General features: G+C 53.6%; 8 protein-coding genes and 1 non-coding gene across 9 annotated transcripts; 4 read left to right on the top strand and 5 right to left on the bottom strand.

The window, feature by feature from the left end:
• Positions 1 to 298: 298 nt before the first annotated feature.
• On the top strand, positions 299 to 2728 carry HMPREF1541_04416 (uncharacterized protein; the record flags this gene model as incomplete). Its single annotated transcript, XM_008718761.1, has 1 exon — positions 299 to 2728. The coding sequence occupies one exon, from the start codon at positions 299 to 301 to the stop codon at positions 2726 to 2728; it is 2430 nt and encodes an 809-aa protein (XP_008716983.1).
• A 752-nt stretch (positions 2729 to 3480) lies between these two features.
• HMPREF1541_04415 (uncharacterized protein) lies at positions 3481 to 6342 on the top strand (the record flags this gene model as incomplete). Its single annotated transcript, XM_008718760.1, has 2 exons — positions 3481 to 6034; positions 6215 to 6342. 2 exons carry the CDS (start codon positions 3481 to 3483, stop codon positions 6340 to 6342), a joined length of 2682 nt encoding a protein of 893 aa, XP_008716982.1.
• Positions 6343 to 6902: 560 nt separating this feature from the next.
• Positions 6903 to 7009, bottom strand: HMPREF1541_04414. The gene has a single exon. It is a non-coding gene; the product is annotated as a tRNA-Lys (tRNA).
• A 1981-nt stretch (positions 7010 to 8990) lies between these two features.
• HMPREF1541_04413 (uncharacterized protein) lies at positions 8991 to 10259 on the top strand (the record flags this gene model as incomplete). The annotated part of the gene is made up of 3 exons (XM_008718759.1): positions 8991 to 9048; positions 9138 to 9886; positions 9936 to 10259. The coding sequence occupies 3 exons, from the start codon at positions 8991 to 8993 to the stop codon at positions 10257 to 10259; spliced, it is 1131 nt and encodes a 376-aa protein (XP_008716981.1).
• A 459-nt stretch (positions 10260 to 10718) lies between these two features.
• On the bottom strand, positions 10719 to 12776 carry HMPREF1541_04412 (uncharacterized protein; the record flags this gene model as incomplete). The annotated part of the gene is made up of 1 exon (XM_008718758.1): positions 10719 to 12776. The coding sequence occupies one exon, from the start codon at positions 12774 to 12776 to the stop codon at positions 10719 to 10721; it is 2058 nt and encodes a 685-aa protein (XP_008716980.1).
• Positions 12777 to 13474: 698 nt separating this feature from the next.
• On the bottom strand, positions 13475 to 15139 carry HMPREF1541_04411 (uncharacterized protein; the record flags this gene model as incomplete). The annotated part of the gene is made up of 1 exon (XM_008718757.1): positions 13475 to 15139. The coding sequence occupies one exon, from the start codon at positions 15137 to 15139 to the stop codon at positions 13475 to 13477; it is 1665 nt and encodes a 554-aa protein (XP_008716979.1).
• Positions 15140 to 15470: 331 nt separating this feature from the next.
• Positions 15471 to 16996, bottom strand: HMPREF1541_04410 (uncharacterized protein; the record flags this gene model as incomplete). Its single annotated transcript, XM_008718756.1, has 2 exons — positions 15471 to 16843; positions 16909 to 16996. 2 exons carry the CDS (start codon positions 16994 to 16996, stop codon positions 15471 to 15473), a joined length of 1461 nt encoding a protein of 486 aa, XP_008716978.1.
• An 878-nt stretch (positions 16997 to 17874) lies between these two features.
• On the top strand, positions 17875 to 18838 carry HMPREF1541_04409 (uncharacterized protein; the record flags this gene model as incomplete). The annotated part of the gene is made up of 2 exons (XM_008718755.1): positions 17875 to 17956; positions 18036 to 18838. 2 exons carry the CDS (start codon positions 17875 to 17877, stop codon positions 18836 to 18838), a joined length of 885 nt encoding a protein of 294 aa, XP_008716977.1.
• A 410-nt stretch (positions 18839 to 19248) lies between these two features.
• On the bottom strand, positions 19249 to 20779 carry HMPREF1541_04408 (phosphoglycerate dehydrogenase; the record flags this gene model as incomplete). The annotated part of the gene is made up of 2 exons (XM_008718754.1): positions 19249 to 20359; positions 20415 to 20779. 2 exons carry the CDS (start codon positions 20777 to 20779, stop codon positions 19249 to 19251), a joined length of 1476 nt encoding a protein of 491 aa, XP_008716976.1.
• Positions 20780 to 21220: the final 441 nt, after the last annotated feature.

The raw sequence follows: 21220 nt of genomic DNA, 5'->3' as shown, positions 1-21220 counted from the left end.
CCTACTGTCATTTTGGAGCGAAGTGATCCGCAAACTTCCCCAGGAGAGATCGACCGTTATCCTCTCGTCTGTCGATTCGACGCTTCGAACTGTGCAGATCCTCGAAACACTTGACGTAACACACCTCAAGTCTCGTTGAAGCCTCAAAATACCTTCCCAGGATTCGCTGCGACCCGGGCTCCTCACTATCCTACCTGCATACAACCACGTTCTCGATGGCTCGGTGAATGTGTGCCAGCAAGCCTCTACACTCTTCGCCACCACCTCACCCTCCTAGAGACATCCCTCCTCCACCACGATGTCCGACCTCCTCTCCTCATCCGCACATGAATTTGTTGCGCGCGCCGCCGTTGGCGAGGGCCAGGATAACCGCCCACCCGTCTACCGGGCTGTTGGCCTCTCGCTCGCCGTGGCTTCAGGCGTTTTCATTGGTATATCCTTTGTCCTCAAGAAAGTGGGCCTGCTCAAAGCAAATGCGAAATACAATGAAGAAGCCGGCGAGGGCTACGGTTACCTCAAGAATGCGCACTGGTGGGGAGGCATGATTCTCATGATTATCGGCGAGATCTGCAATTTCGTGGCGTATGCGTTTGTGGATGCCATATTGGTCACGCCGCTGGGCGCGCTCAGCGTCGTGGTCACGACCGTATTGTCAGCCATCTTCCTTAAGGAGCGACTCAGCTTCGTGGGGAAGGTGGGCTGCTTCGCTTGCATCATTGGCAGTATTATCATTGTCATGAACGCACCTGAGCAAAGCGCCGTGGCTGACATCCAAGAGATGCAGCACTTTGTCATTGCACCGGGATTTCTGTCCTATGCTGGCGTGATCATTGTCGGCTGCGCCATTATCGCGTTCTGGGTTGGCCCCAGATATGGCAAGAAGAGCATGCTCGTCTACCTCAGCGTATGCAGTCTGATCGGTGGTTTGTCCGTGGTCGCCACTCAAGGTCTGGGCTCCGCCGTTGTTGCTCAGGCAGGTGGAAAGCCGCAATTCAATCAATGGTTTCTGTATGTGTTGCTGGTCTTCGTGATCGCGACGCTGCTCACAGAAATTATCTACCTAAATAAGGCGTTGAACCTGTTCAATGCGGCCTTGGTGACGCCAACATACTACGTCTTCTTCACTAGCGCGACCATTGTCACCTCAGCGATTTTGTTTCGTGGTTTCAAGGGCACTGGTGTGCAGATCGCTACGGTTATTATGGGATTTTTGGTCATCTGCTCCGGCGTGGTGCTTCTGCAGATGAGCAAGTCGGCAAAGGACGTGCCGGACGCGGCTGTCTTCAAAGGCGATCTGGATCAGATTCGACAGATTGGCGAACAGGAACAGCCGGAAACGGAACCAAAGGCGGACGCTCTTCGAGGTACTTCAGCCATTTTGCGCCGGATCTCGACATCTAGAAGAAAGATGGAAGAGCAAGAAGCCGAAAGACTCCGTGAAGAGAAGATGGCGGATCATCTTGAGCCACTGCGTGAGAACGAAATCGTGGAATGGGATGGGCTGAGACGCCGCAAAACTATTGTTGGCGAGCCAGGCAGTTCTCCTCTGGGACGGCAGACCGTTCATCCTCCACTTGGCATGTCGAGATTCCCAGATCCAGAACCGGAGGATGCACGGCCAGAAACACGCGACAGCAACAACTTCTTCGACAACTTTCGGACACGAGCACGCAGTGTGATACGTCGTGAGAACAGCAGTCGGGACCCAGAAGCAGGCGAAGCCAAGAGCCCTGTTGCCATGACCAGGATCGACGTTCACTCCAACAAGCCAGACACTCCCATCGCACCATATGGGCCTGGCAGTCTTGAAGAGGCCCAGGAGCACATCTACGGCCTGCCCAAGGGTCTTCGAAAACAGCAAGACAAAGCTGCGGGCATCCCGGCCGCTCTGTCACCACAGCCGCCTCAGACGGCAGATTCGTTACGACCAGTACAAGAAGCACGACGACAGTTCTCCTTTACGAATCTCTGGAATAGACGATCTTTGACCCCTCACGAAATGGAGGTACCTCCGCCTGCGAACCGTCCTAGAGTTGCGAGTCGAGCAAGCAGTCACGAGAAACGAGCCATGAAAAACGCAACTGAGGAAGAGAGACTTGGCCTTGTTAAAGGTGACTCCTCCCACTCCCTTCTAAAACACGCGTCCCCCGAACGTACACACCCGCCCAATATCCAGATTCACTCCCCAAGTAGCTCTATCTCGTCCTCCCAAGACGACGGCTACTTTTACCCTTCACCACCCCATGATCATCAGTATGTGTACACATCTGACGAGGAGAAGAACCCTCTGGCATCAGCGAAAAATCCGAGTCGAGGCTCCTCTCACCACCGAACTCCTCCGAAAAACGACCTTCGAGCAAATCCGCCCCTCCCACAATTGCCCACGTACGTTTCAACGGAGAGAAAAGCTCACACCACGAGCCAAGAGCCACCGCCTCCCCCGAAGAGCTATCGCCCATCGGAGGCGCTGAACCCCAACCAGATGCCCGGCCGCAGACCCGATCGGACACCGCCACGAGCTACGCCAGCAGCGACGTCATCCGACCCTTTCCTGACTACATCGACGAACCTCCTCTCCCGCCCCTACCAGATTCAAGGTTTACCCAACAAGGATTCAAGGGCCGCGGTAAGGGACGAGGATCATGATGATGATAATCCAAAGAAACGATTCGCAGAGCAGAGTCAAAGGGAGAGGGAGGTGCGAAGGAAGAGAGCCAGTCAGACATAAGGGTCGAGCAATCCCAGCCTACATATCAGAGAGGAGCTCAAATTGGAGGACTGTACGATAGGGACTGACTATATGACTTGATATGAATTCCGCATACGATGCGACGAAAAAGACCGTGCGAGCAAGCCATCAAGCAAGCGATTGGCGTGATATGTACTTATACATAACCTTTTTGAGGCCAGCGAACTTCTATTCGTTCCAATAACCGATGTTGAAGACTCATTAAAAGCCCCCACGATCAACGAGGATCTGCTCATATTTCAGGTCAGGTGCCAGGCACCATTCCTGGGCCTCCAGGATCCGCCCTGTCATGTGCTCTGTTCCTGCCTTTTCGATGCCACGCTAAGTACGAAGTCGCTACCCCTGCAGTCCTGCTAGACCACAACTTTAGTACTGTGGTGAACCTGCTAGAATGTCAAACTCGTAGTGTTCATAGACTGCACATGCACCGGTGAATCGTCGTATACTCTGTATCTGTCGATCTGATTGGTGGTTGCTATCGGAGTCACTTGTACGTCATGCGCTCCGAGACAAGGATGCATTTCTGCTCTTCCGTCCATCTACGCTGCGCTGCACTCCACCCGCTCGTTAGCTGTGTGCGTCTTCTGTTGAATGTTATCGGCCATCAGATCTCGAATAATACTTTCGTCGAACAATCTGAATGAGACCGGACGTCTGCGACGCGTACGAGTAACGCACTCGTTTGCATTTTTTGATTTCATTTTCCGACACCGACTCTCGATTGTACCGTCATGCACCCGCTTCCACCACCGAACCGTAGTGAGGCACGCGACCACCCAAACCACGCTCCTAGTCAGCCATCAGCGCCCTCTGCCACCTCTCACTCATCCAACATGACGGCGCAGAGCTCTCCTGCGGTCCCACAGTCTTCGGAGGCAACGAGGAAACGCCGCCGCCATCGTGGGAACAAGAAGAAGAAGCCACGCCGGCAGTCTTTCATCGCCCCGTCCGAAGGCTCGGCAGCCTACAGCTCCCAAGCTGAAGATCCAGCTCATGACGACCGCTTAGTGCAAGTGCCCGAAGAAGAGGCCGGCGTGAGGCGACGGGACTTCTATGCGAGGCGCGGGAACCTGAGTGAGGAGAGTCTAGAATCCGAGGCGCTGCTTGATCACCGCGACCAACCCAGCATGCGGCCCAGGCGGGATAGTAGACTATTGCCGAGCGTTTTTGGTAAGCTGGGCGGAAGCAAGAGCCCTGGAACTCTGGACCGAAGTCATTCAGACATGGTGGCGGAAAATAAGCGGAAGCGATTGAAGAGCCGAGAGAGTGAAGGGACAGCACCGAAGAGCTACGGTAGCAGTGAAGAGGAGAACCCAACAGATCGCACACCTTTGATTGGCGTGGCTACACATAAGAACAATACGGACGATGGTTATGGACTATACAGAGCCAGGTCTGGCGCTAGTGGAGAAGGGAGCGATGAATCTGGCGCGAGAAGAGGGGGCAGACGAAGGGGAAACACGATGGCTACTAGTTACGTCGGCACGACCATGGCCCAGGAGTACGATGTCAACAATCCACCTTCCCGCCCCGCAAGTCCAAGCCACGAGTTGGGTCCAACCGATGTCATGGTCTCGAACGAAGATTTCATGCCCCGCAGTCTCGAAAGTCGAAGAACGCTACCTCATCTGCAGGAGAATCATGATGCATTGATCAATATTGACGATAATTTGGAGGATGCGAGAGATGCAAACTCGGCCCCGCCAAGTCCGAGGCTGAGACCAGACGGCATCCAACGGCATCGAAGCACGACACTGACAGCCGAGGGCGATGTATGCTTCCCTGGCGATGAAATGTCAGAGCTTGGGGAAGACGATATGGAGCGCTTGCGCTCGAATGCGAGCCGGCCCAGCAGGCGCAAGAGAAGGGAGTGGCCGCAGCTTTGGGCACTAGACGAATGGTCGAGAGAAGAAAAGGAGGCTCGGGACGGCGAGCGCAGGGCGAAGAAGATCAATGAACCAGTGTTGGTAGGAGGCCGCCTCAGGCCAAGGCAGAGTATGTGGCATCGCACCGAGGAAGACGCCCCCTATCGGTACACGTATTTCAACGAGGAGTTCGAGAGTACTATACATGCGCAGACGATTAGCGAACTCGTGCAACCAGGTGGGACTTTCAGAGAACTGTTCATCCCCGATCCTCCCGAGATAATCGACTCAAGTGAGAGCAGCGAAGAAGAGGAAGAGCCTGCCTCTATTGCCAGTCCGAAGCAGAATCACTCGGATACGGCCAGCCGCCTCAACAGCATGCTAAGCGATGTTGTCAAGCCATCATCGTCTTCCAAAGAAACTTCCGGCAAGAATAGCGCTGGGAGCGCCACCCCTCTCAAACGGTCTCAAACACCACCTTCGAAGCCGAAGAAATTTGGTCCACGTCCGACTTTCTGGCTCGATGTCCTTTCGCCGACCGAGCAGGAGATGCGTGTCCTTTGCAAGACCTTCGGTATTCACGCACTGACATCAGAAGATATTATGATGCAAGAAGCTCGCGAGAAAGTTGAGCTTTTCCGCAACTACTACTTTATCAATTACCGCACCTTCGAGCAGGATCCATCCTCTGAAGACTACCTGGAGCCGGTCAACATGTATGTGTGTGTCTTCCGTTACGGTATCGTTACGTTCCACTTCAGCCAGATTCCACACCCAGCCAATGTGCGAAGACGTATCCGCCAGCTAACCGACTATCTTATTCTATCCGCGGACTGGATCAGTTACGCCATCATCGACGACATCACAGATGTCTACCAGCCACTGATCACCGGCATCGAGGAAGAGGTCGACGACATCGACGAGATTATCTTGGATGCTCTCCAGTCCACAAATGAGCTTGCTGGCGAGGGGGCTGGACAGCCACCGTCCATGACTGGGCCCGGAAAGGATAAGGAAAAGGCTTCCACAGCTGGAGGCGACGGACCTGACGCTGCACCTTCGGGTATTGACATCCTCCGTCGTATTGGCGAGTGCCGCAAGAAGACCACCTCCCTATATCGCCTCCTTGGCCAGAAGGCGGATGTTATCAAGGGCTTCGCCAAGCGTTGCAATGAGCAGTGGGAGGTTGCACCGCGATCCGAGATCGGTCTTTACCTGGGAGACATCCAGGACCACATTATCACCATGTCTGCAAACCTGAGCCACTATGAGACGAGTCTGAGCCGCGCGCACTCCAACTACCTGGCGCAGGTGAACATTCGTATGGGTGAGCGGCAGGAAAGTACTGCGGATATCTTGGGCAAGCTGACGGTCATTGGCACCATCGTGCTGCCGATGAATGTCATTTGCGGCATGTGGGGTAAGTCTTCAGTATTTCTTTGTTTTCACCGCGTTCACTGGCCTTCGCTTGTGCGATATGCGCCGAGGCTGTCCTGTTGCTTTTCTCAGGGATGTGGTGGAAGGAAGAAGCGCCACCCTCGCCGATGTCATATACGAATGCGTTCTTGCTGTCGAATTTCGCTTGCTAACGTCTACCTAGGTATGAACGTCATGGTTCCGGGCCAGGAAATTGAAAACCTGTATTGGTTCTGGGGCATCACGGCCTTCATGGGCTGCTTTGCTGTGGGCTGTTTCTATTGGTGTAAGAAAGTGTACAAGATCGTCTGATCTCGATGGCGAGAACGGTGGATAGTGTATTATGGAGGGACAAGTTGCCGTCGAGGGTCACCGATGCCAGACATGGGAGGAGCGCATTTGCCGCGGTAACATCATTGGTTCTAGTCAGATTGAGGCAGAACAACTCTAGCGATCTGAGCACATCTAGAGAGCATGTTGGGAACCGGTGTCCTGGAATTCATTGTACATATATTGCCCAGTCTTTTGAGCTGTTGTACATTACTGCAAAGCATTTAAATTGACAGCGAAGGAGGCATGCAGGGGCAACGCACGCAAACCAATCAAGGCTACCTTTCGGCCATACATATGGTCTTGCTGCTACATGCTCTCGCCCATAGATCGAACACAAGAATATCAGATGAATGTACAGCCCAGGCCTTATTCTCCAACCCTCCTGGTGAGATTCAATCTCGCATGACCGCTACATCATGAGTCATAGATCAGTTTTCCTATTCACAGCCGCTCTGTACTCTCGACTGCTACACAGTCAAGGGAGCATACTGCAGCAATCCCTCTCGCTCGAAGCCAAAAAAAACGCAAAAACGAAGCAGCGCCCTCGGTGAGGCTCGAACTCACAGCCTTGAGATTTACTTTCCATACCTGAAATGATACAGACTGGATAAAAGTCTCACGCGCTAACCAATTGTGCCACGAGGGCCCGAAGATCACTCAGACTTAAACACAATCTTTGGATGAAAGTGTGTGGCAATTTCAGAGTCGATTTAACGAGTCAAATATATATATCTCTATTGGTGTGACGTCACCATCAAGCACGCACAGGTCCCTAGAGATAGTGGGTGGGGACGTGAATTGGGGCACACCAGGTACTGAGATGTTTATCACAAGGGGGGAGAGCGCTGTGTTGATCTTGAAAGACAGTGAAAGAAAGATACGGGATTAGGGCAGGAGAGCATCTCCATGGACAGAGGAGTACTTTCTGCTGTAGCCTACATGCCTGTTCTATATCTGCTGCTGTACTTGGGACACTGTTCTCCGGCGGAATGCTCGCGACATCTGCTCTATGGCACTGAGATGGCTAAACGCGTTTCGGACTCTGCCCGCCTTTTGCAGAAGCATATCAATCTGCACTAGCAGTTCGTCTACTAACTACCACCTAGCTACGGAGAGAAGAATCGACACGTTGGGGCTGCCCAGCATGAGCGTATCACTCTGGCTGCTTTCGCGACATGAGTCGTGACTTGCTACACAATGGCCAAAGCGGTGAGCTTGCAGGCTCTAACTCATAATGTTTCCCTATGCGTATTGTGCAGAAAGGCAACAGGGATCTCCTGACAATCCACACTAGATCCATGTGCCAACCCATCAATCGCAACACGCCGCACTCCAACACGTAATGGACAATCTCGACAAGCAGCCATTTTCTGATCATGTCCCACATCGTGAGGATCTCAATATTGGTGAGATAGCAGACCTTCATGCAGCCTTTAGAAGGTGGTCTGTTCGCGGCCACAGGACGGATCAGTGGCTTCGTTCACTGGAGAGTCCCGACTGCCGCCAGTGTTGCTGGGACTTTGGGGCAGAGGCCTGACCCCATAACAGGGAGTCGAGACCTGCGAGCTGGCCCTAGGTTGGATAGGCGACTTACCAGGAAAATCGAAATTTATGGTGTAGAATATGACTGGGAGGATGACTGTAGGGATCGATGCCGACGTCGTCCCCAACTTCACAAGCTGGCATCTATTGCGATGACTATGGTGATGATTGAGCATGAGCGTTGCGAACGGTGGGTATCAGGTAGTCAGACTTTGGTATGCAGGCCTGATGGTAAGCACGTACTCGTGACCGTAAGAGGGACGAAATGCACTCGAATGTCCCAGAAGCGATGCAGCGCTTTGTACACGCTAAGCCTCCAGGCAAACGCCGCGAAACGAGGCATACTCTAGCGACAGCCCAGGTTTCCATGCCTTTGGGTGAGCGGGTGTGTTAGATCCTAGAAGACCGAATCCTGCTCAAGATCACCGGTGATGATCGAGCCGCATACCGAAAGCTAGAAGAGGAGCCTTTGCATTCGATTTCGCTCGTCCGCAACAGCCTCACCGTATCGACTGGGTTGGAAGGAAACAGTATGAGGGTAGCGAATCGATTAAGAGGCCTACCCTGCTCACTGATATTTAGACAGTTCTGTCGAGGCTCGAGCTTCAGTACACAGTAGCATAGAAAGTCTAAGGGCCCCCGGTGGAAGATGGTCGTGGTACAAGTGTAGGTAAAGTGAGCTGCGTGACAATGGGAACGAGGAGGGAACACACGATGTCCAGGCCTGATCAGAAGTCATCGATACAGTGTTACGACTGGAGCAATTCAACAGGGAAGTGATTTCAGAACACCTGCAGCACGATACACGCAAAATGACAGCAACCATTTTGACACGAAATCAACAGGGTCCAAAATACACGGCGGGGTAGGGATAAACGTGAGGTTCCGTATTCTGAAGGTACCGAGGTGAGCTAGCGCGGGGCCGGTTTCAAGGAAATGCTTGGCGCTGTACAGCTGTCGCTCACAGGAAGAGGGAGGCTGCCTCAAGACGCAACATATCACCACGATCAACTTGGAGCGGAAATTCATCAGAGAGACTGCATACGGACGCACAGACTCATCAATCATTTCAGATCCCGCTCAAAATGGGCCGTTCCGTCGATCAAGACGTCCACGCCGCGTTCGTGGAATTTCGCGCCAAAGGTAATACCGCTCATTTCCATACCTTTCACTTACATACAATACTGTGACGCAAATCGAACAGAACAGCAGCTAACTCGCTTTACCCACAGAGGACGACAAGTGCCTTTCGGTTCAGTGCATCTACTGCCAGCAGATCCGCGCAAAGAATACCTCTCGCCAGAAGCAGCATTTGCTCGAGTGTCCTGGTCTACAAAACCAGCCCAGCGCCCCACGTCCCGAATCCTCCAGCGATGCCATCAACGGTACTCCGAGTGGCTACGCACCTCAAGGTCTCGCAGGCCCGAATGGCATGGCTAACAACATGACACCTCAAGGCACGCCCATGCAAGCCATGGCCAGCCGGCCGTCCCTGCCTGGTGGCCTTCCTGGCGTTAGCAATACTGCCTCTCTGCAGCGACAGACCCCGAAGCCTAAGCCAACACCCAAGACCAATACACCAGGTTCCGGCCTGCCTGCCCCTCCCCTCGACGACGTCCACGCTGCGTTCGTCGAGTTCCGTGCCAAAGAAGAAGACAAGTGCCTGTCGGTGCAATGCATCTACTGCAATCAAATTCGGGCAAAGAACACCTCTCGTCAGCGCCAGCATTTGCTCGAATGCCAGACATACCTGAACGTCATGAAGGAGAGCATTCCTGCTAACAACCTACTGCATCGCTTTGACGAGAACGACGTTGCACGCAGTCTCGCCATCCCGGCTCCCACCCTCGAGCTTGACTTCCGCATGTCAGTCAAGCTCAACCCCAAGATTAATCTCGGCGCTGGCATGTACGGCAATCGTAATTGGATCAGTTTCATCGGTGGTCAATGGGCCGGTCGCTGGGGCAAGGGCATAGTCATTGTGAGCTCTCAACCTCTCCTTACACTAATCAAAACTAATGTTTCCGCAGCCTGGTGGCCAAGATAACCAACTTGTCCTCAAGGACCTGGCCACGCGAGTAGACGCTTCCTACCTCCTCCAGACTCAGGATGAGCCTCCTGCCTACATCACCGTGCGCTCGATCGGCTGGCGTACGGGCCCGAAAGAGGTCCTCGAAAAGCTGCAAGACCCCACCGTGGCAGACACCACGCCTCCCACTCAGTACAAATTCCGCATGAACATAGAGCTGGAGACAGGTGACGAGCGATACATGTTCCTGAATACGTGCAGTTGGGTGGGAAGTGGCTGCAGACGCGGTAACGAGGTCATCTACGACGCGTACCGTGTGGGTTAGTGCCCGGACAACCGTATGACAACGGCCTGGGGAACGAAAGAGGTCAACATGGAGCTGCTTCTACGTGACGTGGGTCGTGCAGATGTAGCTCAAAGGATCAGGGCGTGGCTGAGAAGCAGTCTTTGAGACTACTGACCTGTTGCTTCGTTGGTCGATGACATGGTTCGTGGGCTTCATCACGATTTTTGACACGTTGTGCTCCGGTCACAACTACTCTATTGATTACGTCTGGTCCAGCATTTTTATCAAAGGAAAAAGGGCGCATCGCGTTTAGGGACGATAGCAGGGCGTTCAGAGAGGCTGTAAACGGACTGTCTCTACCACCGCACCTTTACCGTTGATAATAGGATGAGCGTATCGAACAGTGGGCAAAGGTTCATGTTTTACACTGCACTCGACTTCAAAGGCTTAAGTGGCTTTTAATGATACAGCACGTATCGTACAGTCCTCATATCTATGTTACTCCGCGGCAGCTTCTACCATCGCGCTCCGCTCCAAGAGCCTCGGATCACAGACCACGGCCTCACTCCCCATATCAATGCCCATCTCCCACAGCTCCAGCGCCTCTTTCCCGCCGACAAAACGCCACAACGCCCATATCTCGCGAATGACACTGCTGGCGTGCCAGGCAGAGGCTTTGATGCACAGCGTGAAGCCAGCTCCGTCAGTCTCACAAGCTACATTGCCGTATATGGCGAATTCGTTGTTCTTCACACGCTGAAGCACGGCGGCGCGGAGGTCTGCGTACGTGTCGTGCCCTAGGAGGGGCTGGAGGGGAAAGATTGGAAACTGTTGCTTGTTGTTCGGGGATGGCAGCAGGATGGGGAGATACGCCTTGGTTGTGGCATGGGCGTGGGGTGGAAGACCGTCGGTTGCGTTGCATGAGTTGGCGTATGCACTGACCGTAGCCGACGGGTATGGTCCGAAGTGCAGGTAGACCCTTGTTTGGAGGACTCCTCGGCTTGGTGCAATGCTCGTTGATCCAGCTTCAGCATCATTCGACGATGGGATGTCACCGTGGATACTTCGCGCGTCATTTTCGTCTTTGGTCTCATTCGACACCCTCTGGCTGTTCGCTGCCGCAGCCGTAGGCCCAACCCCGGCTCCTGTAACGTTCCTCTCGAATATTTGCCCAGCCACAAAGCCGTCACCCCAGACCTGCACTCTCCTAAGCTGCACCGCTCCAGCTTCTAGTTCCAAGACTCTTTTGAGCGCCACCGATACTCTCCGTCGTAAAAGCTTTAGTGCTCTACCCGTCACGCCTTCTTGCCATTGCAAGTTCGGCAGATCTAACATCGCCTCCTTCGGTGTGGGCTTCATGATAGTCACGCCAGTCTGTCTCTCGACCTGGCGCCTTTGTCGATCGTAATGCATGATCTCTGCGAGCCGCTTTTTCAGGTCAACTGGAATGAGGCGTGAGACGGCGGAGCGAGTGGTCTTGAGAGTATTGGTTCGAGGATTGAATGCAGTAAGAGACAGAGTCATCTGGCGAAGCAGAGTGAGCGAAGGCAGCAAACGGAATGCAATAGGCTTTGAAGGTGTTGCTGTTTGTGGGGGCGGCGGAAAGGATTTTGTGCGACCATCGTATGGAGGAAGGGGCCTCTGTTCTGGCAATGACTGAGCAGAATCGTTGCTAGCCGTAGCGTTGGCGGCTTCGCTCTGGTTCAAGTGAGGCGGATTGTCGATACCTATGTCGCCCGCTGCTGGAGGTGGGTACTGATATGCTTCCCTGTCCTCTCGCTTCTGGTCTAATAGCCGTACACCCATAGTCTCAAGTTTCTCCACGTCTGCCAGCTCTGTCGGTAGAGTGTAGACTTCTCCTTTGTTCTCTGGATGTTCGACCAGGCCCCATCCGTTCATCAAGGCCAACGGCATCCTCAATCCACTTCCTGCGCATATTCTAACCGGGTCTGCCAGTATGCTCGCCCAAGGGTCGTAGTTGAGAGGAGATTGACTTCGTCTCACACGCAGTTTTTGGGATCTTTCCTTCACCAGTCTTGTCCTGTTGTTCACAAGGTGTAAAACTGGCGAGTGAGGAAGGTCTGGATCGCGCTGAGGTTTCGGCGGTTTCCCAGTGGCATCCCGATCGCCCTGGCGAGCGAGGGCTGTGAGAGCTTTGATAGCTGAGCGGAGATCAACTTGAGTCTGGGACCCGAAAAGGTCGAATTCCCCATGACGTGGCCGGCGAACCCATGAACTCTTAGGCTTCCTGTTCCTCGACTTGCTTGCATCTTTACGAGCGGTCGATGAGACAGAAAGGTGCTCCCTGTTACTGCTAGACAGCTCTGGCTCCGAGTTTCCCGGCTCTTTCAGGCTCTCAGAAAGCGAGGAGCCGGCTTGCGGTCCTTGGCCAATTCCTTTCCCACCATATGATCGCTTTGTACTGACACCTCGAGATTGAGGATGGAGGAAAAGGAGCTCTGGTCGTACATCGTGCCGCGGCGCATACAACTGACTCAAAACATTAAGACGCCATCTGGAATAAGAAATGCCTCTGCACGAGCAGGATACGCTCATGCCTCAGGAGAGCACAGTGTCGTGTAGTTTCAAGCAACCCGTGAGGAGTATGCGCAGCCTCATCGCGACTCCGTAAACTTGGGAAGGGCAGTGACGGAATTGGGGGGTTTCCCCGAAAATTATTTAGTGCTTGGCACAGGCAGTGAAATGTACTTAATAATACTCCACAAGAACAGGGTCTATACAATTCGGATCACAACTCCCCCATGCGTTGAACGCTATTGGATGTCCATTCAATCGAACTGCCATAAGATGGACGCAAGTGTTCACTGTCTCCTTTGTCGCTTGCCGCTATTCTTTGTACCCGTTCTTCCCTCCTCGTCCTCAGGCTCTTCTCCACTGGCAGCTCTCATCACGCTACTGCTCGTCTTCCGGGCATACAACGGCCTCTGTTTAGCTTGCTGAGCCGCCTTTGGTCTCGCCTTCCCCGCTGATCTTTGGTCCGCGCGGGCCTGTTGCCTAACCTGCCTCTTCCGCCTTGAGATCTGTTCTCTGGACGCAGCGTTGCCCTCTTCGCTTGCTTCGATGGGAAAATTCGCCGAATCTGCCCAGTCAGGAGCATCTCCGTCCTTGATGGCTTGGGCTAAAGTTCTGAACTCGGAATCGATATTGTCAGTAGTCCAATGTATGCAGTTGCTCATGCCACACCTGCAGCCATAGTCCTCATGCTCAAAGTATTCATCGCCTGAGATGACTCGTCAGCTATTGTCCATATCTCTGGTGCCAGTCTGGAACTTACCATAATCAACAGTGATGGAATCCCCGAATTGGATGGGGCGGATCACTTCGAGAACATTGACTTTCTTCTGAGCCAAACAAATTTCCTCGAACCTGGTATTCGCATCACAACTATGGGCCAAGAAGCGGGTGAAATTACCTTTGAGAGCCGCATCGATAGCATACACACGCCATTCTCTTGGGTCGAGCTCTTCCATCTCTCGTGCAGTATCTTCATCGTCTGAGCCCGTATTCCTGGGCCGCTTCTTAGTGGTCTTTCTCTTCGAGCGGTTCTTCACATGTCGCCTGTCGAGGTCTTGACGAAGGATGTATGACGAATTCACATTGCCACTATATCGTGGCTCGGTGCGCTCGTCCTCGAGATGTTCTTGCCCCCGCCTTTCATGTTCAGTCTTCTTGAAGAACGGGTACATTTCCCCGTGGTAGATGCCTAAATAGTCACCAGTGCGAAGATTTTGAAGGGCTCGTACGCATCTGCCCAGAAAGCTAGATGTCATAATTTCAAAGAGCGGTTGTCCAACTAAGCTCTTCTGCTTTCGTTGCAGATCCTCAAAGGTACACTCGCATCCCTGGGGGTAGCGGGCTCCGTCTCTTCTCTTCGGCACAGGACCTCGCTGGTAGCCGCAGCAAAGACAAGGATCCTCGTAGCCCGATTCTCTAGGATCGTCTGACGGCCACTGGGTAAGGTTGACCCACCTGTACGCACCAAGGAAAATCGAGTCCTGAATGTCTTCCTGGGGCTCTGTCAGCTCTTCGCCCACGGCCAGCTCGGGATAATCTTCGTTCAGGTGTTGCGTTACTGTGTACTTGATGCAACAAATCTCTGCTGGCTCTGCTCTTTTCTCTGGAAGCGCCCAATGCTTGCCTGCAATATCCCAAGGCTCAACAATGTGAACCTCGTTCATTTCATCGGGGCTAATACCAAAATTTCGACAGCGATCAACACTGTTGTGTTTTCTGAACACGTTCGACAGCAGAAGCTTGTAGTCTGCTTCGTAGTGTCGAATGGGCGCCATGAAATCGAGCCTCCGAAGCTTTGCGAACAGTTCGAGGCTGGCTGCAATCAACTCTAAGCGCATCCTGATTCGTGTCCACTCATTCTTATTCAACTTTGTCTCCAGGTCAAGGTTTCCCGTCTCCGTGAGCCGGAGGAAGCTGCTCGAGTGTAGACAAATGGAAAGCAAGGGGTATCCATACGTCTCGACCATGTGCGCGAGAAATTCGTCCTGGATATCAGGCGAGTCTTGAATATCCTCAGTGAAATGTGCGAGGGCATTCTCGATCGATGCCCTCTCACTGGCAGCAAACGCCTTGCTTCTGTCGAGATCAATCCGGTAGCCCTCTTCGGCCTCCGACCAAAATCGGCGTGATCGTATGCGACGAATCAGTGTGTATATGCGACTCAGGAAGTCTCCATCCGGGGGTGTGGTAGCCGTCTCATCAATCTCCTGGTACATATTCCTAAGGAGTTTAGTGATTTGGTCCTCCTGGTCGAAAGGGTCCACCTCTTCGACTCTGCTGGAGGACGCACTGCCTGGAGACCATAGCCATGGAACGCGCCTAGGTGGCCTGTTAGCAATGCGGGAACTTCTGCGAGGAGGCGTCACAGGTTGCTGCGATGCCATGTCTGCATTTGTGTAAAAGATTGGGACGCTGTCTTCAGCTGCGGCTCAAATTCTTAGAATGACTGAAAGGAAATGCCTTGTGATTCTGCTCGCTATGGCCGTACTCGATGCAGTATGTCTTTTCCAGGACGCTTACACCTCTGCGGTATTGGAGTGCTTTGACCGACAAGTGCATGTTGCTATAAGAAGCAGGGACAATGAAGGTGAGAAACAGCTTTCAAGGGCTCGAATTAGAATACAAACACAGAGGTTTGAACGTCATGAAGACAATGCATTGTCGTCAAACACATCAATTGAAAACATCCGAGGGGGTATCATGTACTTTCCTTGCTCAGACTGTCTCGATATAGCGCTTGATTTCCCAGTCGGTGACAGCCTCATCCCATAGTCTCAATTCGTGTTCGCGGGTCCCTCCAAAGTGTTCGACAAAGTCATCGCCGAAGACTTCGCGAGCCACGCTGCCCTTTGCCATAAAGCGGGCCGTGCTCTCTTTGAGACTCTTGGGCAATCTCTCGCCTTTGTCTTCTTCACTGCCGACATCCGCACCTTTGGACAAAGGAGGCAGCTTGATCTCGAGCTTCTTCTCAATCCCACGCCATCCAAGGCCTAGAATAGTAGCAAGGACAAGGTGAGGGTTGGCATCTGCACCACACACCCGAATCTCGAATCTGGTTGATTTGGCTGACGCGATCGGCGGACCAATCAATCGAATAGATGCAGCACGGTGTTCAAGGCCCCAGGAGACTGTAACTGGAGCCCAGAAGTTCTCAACCAGTCTTTTGTAAGAGTTGATAGTAGGAGCAATGATTGGCATGACGTCTGCAAGACCATCAAGCAGACCAGCTAGAAAATGCCGGCCGAGATCTGAGACGTACTCCAGATCCTTGAAAGGCGGATTAGGATCCTTTTCAGCCCTTGCAAACATGTTTTTGCCAGACTTGTCAACGATCGAGCAGTGCATGTGACCGCTGTTGCCGGGCAGTCCTTCTCTTGGCTTGGCCATGAAGCAGGGCGTAATACCGTGTTTGCTGCCCATCGCTTTGACGACGTATTTGAACATACTAGCCCTGTCCGCCATTTCGGCAATATCGCCGAACTCGAGGGCTGCTTCGAATACGCCAGGGCCTGATTCGGTGTGCCAGCCCTCAACGTTGCACCTAAACTTCTCGCAAGTTTCGAAGATGCTGTAAAACCAATCTTGGTTGTGAATAGGATCGGTCAGCGAGTAGCCAAACATTCCCTGGGTGAGGTGTGGGAGAGAATGGGCTGGGTTGCTCTGAAGGAAAGGTGCCGTTGTGGCTGACGAGGTATGTGACGTCTGTATTGATGCGTCCTTTGGCGCTCTGAAGGTGAAAAACTCGTATTCTGCGCCCGCCATTGATCCATATCCTCCCTTCTGAACCTTGGCTAGTGTGCTTCGGAGCAAGCTTCGTGGACAGGCACAGATGGGTTCGTCGGTGTCTGGATCGTAGAAGTTGACGAGAAAAAACGGTACATTGTCTTCCCATGGTATCCTCCTGTAGCTCTTGAGATCGATCTTAGCGATAAGATCCTTGTATCCGTTGTCTTTATTGCTGATCTTCAGCTCCCGGAAGTAGGTCATATCGTGCATATCCCAGCCGAAAATGACACTGCAGAAACCAAAACCGTCTTTCGCTACGGAGAGGAACTTCTTCTTAGAGACGAGCTTTCCGCGGAGCATACCTGGTACAGTCAGTCCAAGTCGGACAGCAACATGTTGTAAGTGCGCTTGCCATCCACGTCGACACCTGCCAGCTTTACTCGCGTGTCTTTCGACAAAGCGGCCTCGAGGTTGTCGAGGGATAGTACCTCATCCTTATTCCCTTTCGAGCCCATGGTGACGGTATTTCACATGCGAAAATGATGTTGAATCAGGATGGAATCGGCTGCGGCGCAGACAGCGTGTTGCTCAAGCTGGACGAGCGGGTGGAAGTACGGGAGGAGAGGGGGGTTCCCAGCTACGTCAGCTAAATGCAGCTTATCGGCCCCATAGCTAAGCTGCGCGCCACTAATGCAGTGCAACTACGCTGTGCATGCTGTTAAGCTGGTTGTACCTGCCGATCCGGGTTCATCTGTTCTTCTTGTATGCACTTCACCTTTTCGCCAATGGACTTTCGCATTGCACTCGAGGAAGCACGGTAACATTTCCAACGGGCCTGGAAACATGCCGCGATGACACCGTAAATACGAAAGGTGGTCGTGTGCTCAACGAGACGAGCCTGAACGACGTCATTTCCTCGCTTTCAAAACGAGTACAGTCTTGTACCAAAGATTCAGTAGTACGGTATGAAGACGCGACTCGGACGTTCTGCAAACAAGACGATAAGCAGAAGCATGGAAATCAGTGCCGGTCTCCGCTGCCATCGCCTCTCGGCCACGTGAAAATATGCACCGGGCCACTCTCGGGCGGAAACGGTGTTACGATGCAGCAAAGATAACCGGATGATCATCTCCGCCCTACGATGTTTCTATGACTGTACCACCACTCTTTTGTTACTGACCGCCCTGACCGCATAGATCAAGTTTGGGTGTTTGGGCAAGCCATAGACTAGGGTTCTTCCATCGCCTTTTTATTGCGGCATTCCAGGTCGCTCTGTCCGTTGCATATTCATCTCCGCTAGACGTCCCCGCCGCCCCCGCCCACCAATATCGCTTCGACCCGCAGCCGCGCGTTCGCCATTGACCACGGCCTCGAATCATACAGAGCAGCAATAATGGCTTCCAACGGCACTTCCAATGTCTCCGCTACTGGCTTCGAGGTCACCCGCCCTGGCCGTCTCGCGGCAAAGACTGCGTGTAAGCCCGAGTCCAGCACATCCCCTGCTAAACGCCTCGTTGTACCCATGTTAACCCCATCAAACACTAACGTTGACAGTCATTACCGGAGCTGCCGGCGGCATCGGTCTAGAGACCACTGTCCTCTTCCTTCGTGAAGGTGCATCTGTGATCATGTCCGACATCTCGCGGCCAGCTCTTGACGCTGCGCTCGCCAAGCTTTCATCCATTGTGCCTTCTCACCCAGGTCAAGTCAAGATCGTCGAATGCGATGTCTCCAAGGAGGCCTCTGTTGAAGCCGCCATCGCAGCCGCTGACGAATGGGGCGGTGTCGACATCGTGTTCAATAACGCCGGGATCATGCACGCCCTCGACGCAGACGCCGTTGACACCACCGACAAGATCTGGGACCTCACCCACAACATCAACGTCAAGGGTGTCTGGTACGGCTGCAAGCACGCCGTGCTCTCGATGCGCAAGCATGGCAAAACAAAAGGCAGCGTCATCAACACCGCGAGCTTCGTCGCCCTCATGGGCGCCGCCACACCGCAGCTGGCGTACACGGCCTCCAAAGGAGCCGTTCTGGCCATGACGCGCGAGCTTGCCATGGTGCACGCACGCGAGAACATCCGCTTCAATTCTCTCTGCCCTGGCCCACTCAACACACCCCTCCTTCAGGACTGGTTGGGCGACGACCTGCCGAAGCGTCACCGCCGCGAGGTGCATTTCCCATCCGGTCGCTTTGGTGAGGCGGTCGAGCAGGCCCAGGCCGTACTCTTCTTGGCTAGCGATGAGAGCAGCTTTGTCAACGCGGCCGACTTTGTTGTCGATGGCGGCCTCAGCAAGGCATATGTCACGGCCGAAGGGCCAGCTCCACCCGCACCCAAGAACAACGTTGTCTAAAGCGCGGGTAATGATAGTACGGTGTAATGTTTCCTACTCGCGTCGAAATTACTGATGTCAGTGTCTGCTAGACCTCAATAGGTGGGCTGGATTTGTTTTCGCGCCACGGAGTCCAGCTTATGACTTTTTTTATTGTCCCGAGGTTAGAGGACTGTGGGATGAATGAGAACTTGTCTTAATGCGTATGTAGCTCAAAGTCCTGTTGAAGAAGACCTTGGACTACCTCTGGTATCTAGATTCGTGTACACGTTTTCCTTCCTCCCCGCGCTCGTTGAGGGCGACTTTATATGTCTCAGACCTGATCCTTGCCACCGTCCCAACACCGCGCCATGCAAATACTGTCGCGTTTCTAAGCTCTTCATCCCTGCACATCCAAAACGGGCTGAGCTGTGCCGGGTAGCGCTGCTGTTCTAGTACAGAATACGGGTCAAGATTCTCTCCTTCAATCCTTCCAGATCGTTATACAATTGCGCCACCTCACCCTCACGCACATTGCTGATATCGGCCATCAAATACGCCACGTCGCCGCGGCTGTCCGTCATCTGCTTGTCGACGTTGTGGTCGCCCAAAACTTCGTTGACGCGCCGCAGCACACCCGGAACGTTTTGATGCACAAAAATGACACGCGCATGGTTGGGCTCGTCCATGGTCAAGCTGCGCAAGCTCACCTCGGGCATGTTGACCGCACCCACCGTGACGCCCTCGTTGACGTAACGGACCAGCGCCTCGGCGACCTCAATACCAATGGCGGACTGAGCCTCCTCCGTGCTGCCGCCGATGTGAGGCGTGAGAATCAAGTTCTTGAGCGCGCGCAGGTCATTTGCCCATGGGTTCAGGTCGTTTGTGAAGTAGTCGCCATTGCCGGCAGGCTCCGAGGGATAAACATCAAGCGCTGCGCCGGCGATGTGCCCTTCGCGCATGGCCTGAATCAGTGCCGGGATGTCGACCACGTGCCCTCTGCTCGCGTTCAGCAGGTATGCGCCCTGCTTCATCTGGGCCAACTGCTCTGCGCCGATCATGCCGGTCGTCTCCGGAAGCTCGGGCACATGCAGTGTCACAAAGTCCGCGCGCTCGAGAAGTGCAGTGAGTGTTGGAACCTGCCGCGATGTTCCCATGGCCATGAGATTGACAACGTCGTAGTAAATGACATCCATGCCCATGCTCTCGGCCAGCACCGACAGCTGACTGCCAATATGCCCATACCCGACGATGCCGAGCGTCTTGCCACGGATTTCCCAACAGCGGGCAGACACCTTGTTCCACGTGCCTTGGTGCAGCTCGTTGCTGCGGTCGGTGAATTGGCGCGCGAGTGCAATTATCTCACCGATTATAAGTTCGGCGACACTGCGTGAGTTGGAGAAGGGTGAATTGAAGACGCAGATGCCGTGGCTGGCAGCGTACTTGAGGTCAACTTGGTTGGTGCCGATACAGAAGCAGCCGATGACAATAAGATTGCGCGCCGAGGCAAGTACACGGGACGTGAGCTTTGTCTTGGAGCGGATACCTAGGACGTGAACGTCTCTGAGGTTGATTGGTTAGTAGGATAGTCGTTATGCTTAGCGTGGTGCCAGCTTACTTGATCTTCTCAATCAACTGGTCCTCTGGCAGGCTGCTCTTCAGCGTCTCGACTTGGTAGCCCTGCCCTTTGAGGATCTCAATGCCGGTAATATTCACATTCTCGAGGAGTAGGATCTTGATGTCTTGTTCCCTGAAAGGCTTGAGTTGTTTGGGAACGCCGGTCTGATGGGTGGTCATGCGGCGCATGATCGGAGAGGGCCCTTCGTGACCATAGCTGCTCATGGAAGGGCGACGAAAGTGTTCGGTCGGCGAGGTTGAGACTTGGGATGTGCCCGTCTGACTGCGTGACACAGAGCGTGTGAGGGCCGCAGGCTCGCCGTTCTGCGGGATCTTGATGTTCTCGGTGAGGGCGGACACAGGCATGGTGTCAATATTGGTGCGGTCTCTTGAGGAGAGGCCAGGGATGTCGTGGTCAGTGAGTAATATTTGACCAGCTTTTCCGGGCACGGCTAACTGACTTCGCTCACTTTTTGGCGGGTCAAAATCATGTCGCCCCGGGTCCCGGAGAAAGTTATCCCCGCTCATTCACTGCCTCTGTCAGCGCCTGGTCGAGGTCCACCTGGGAGGGGCTACTGTCACATTCCGCAGACATTATGCCTACCAGGCATACACAAATTTTGATAATCTGCCTCAGATTTCGGCTTTTGCCTGGCCTCGTGGCCTCCTACCACATCTTGCAGCCGTCCGTACCACCAGGACAACAGGGCGATCCGCGAAGTGAAGCATTTTGGACCTAGGTCAGCGCCGTCCCGTACATATGGTAATAGCTGCACGAAGTGTTCCGAACATCATAAGTCCTGGCAC

The sequence above is a fragment of the Cyphellophora europaea genome, assembly GCF_000365145.1.
Source record: "Cyphellophora europaea CBS 101466 unplaced genomic scaffold supercont1.4, whole genome shotgun sequence".
Classification (NCBI taxonomy): domain Eukaryota; kingdom Fungi; phylum Ascomycota; class Eurotiomycetes; order Chaetothyriales; family Cyphellophoraceae; genus Cyphellophora; species Cyphellophora europaea.
The sequence above is the reverse complement of the archived record's forward strand: the minus strand, read 5'-3'. Positions and strand labels throughout refer to the sequence as shown.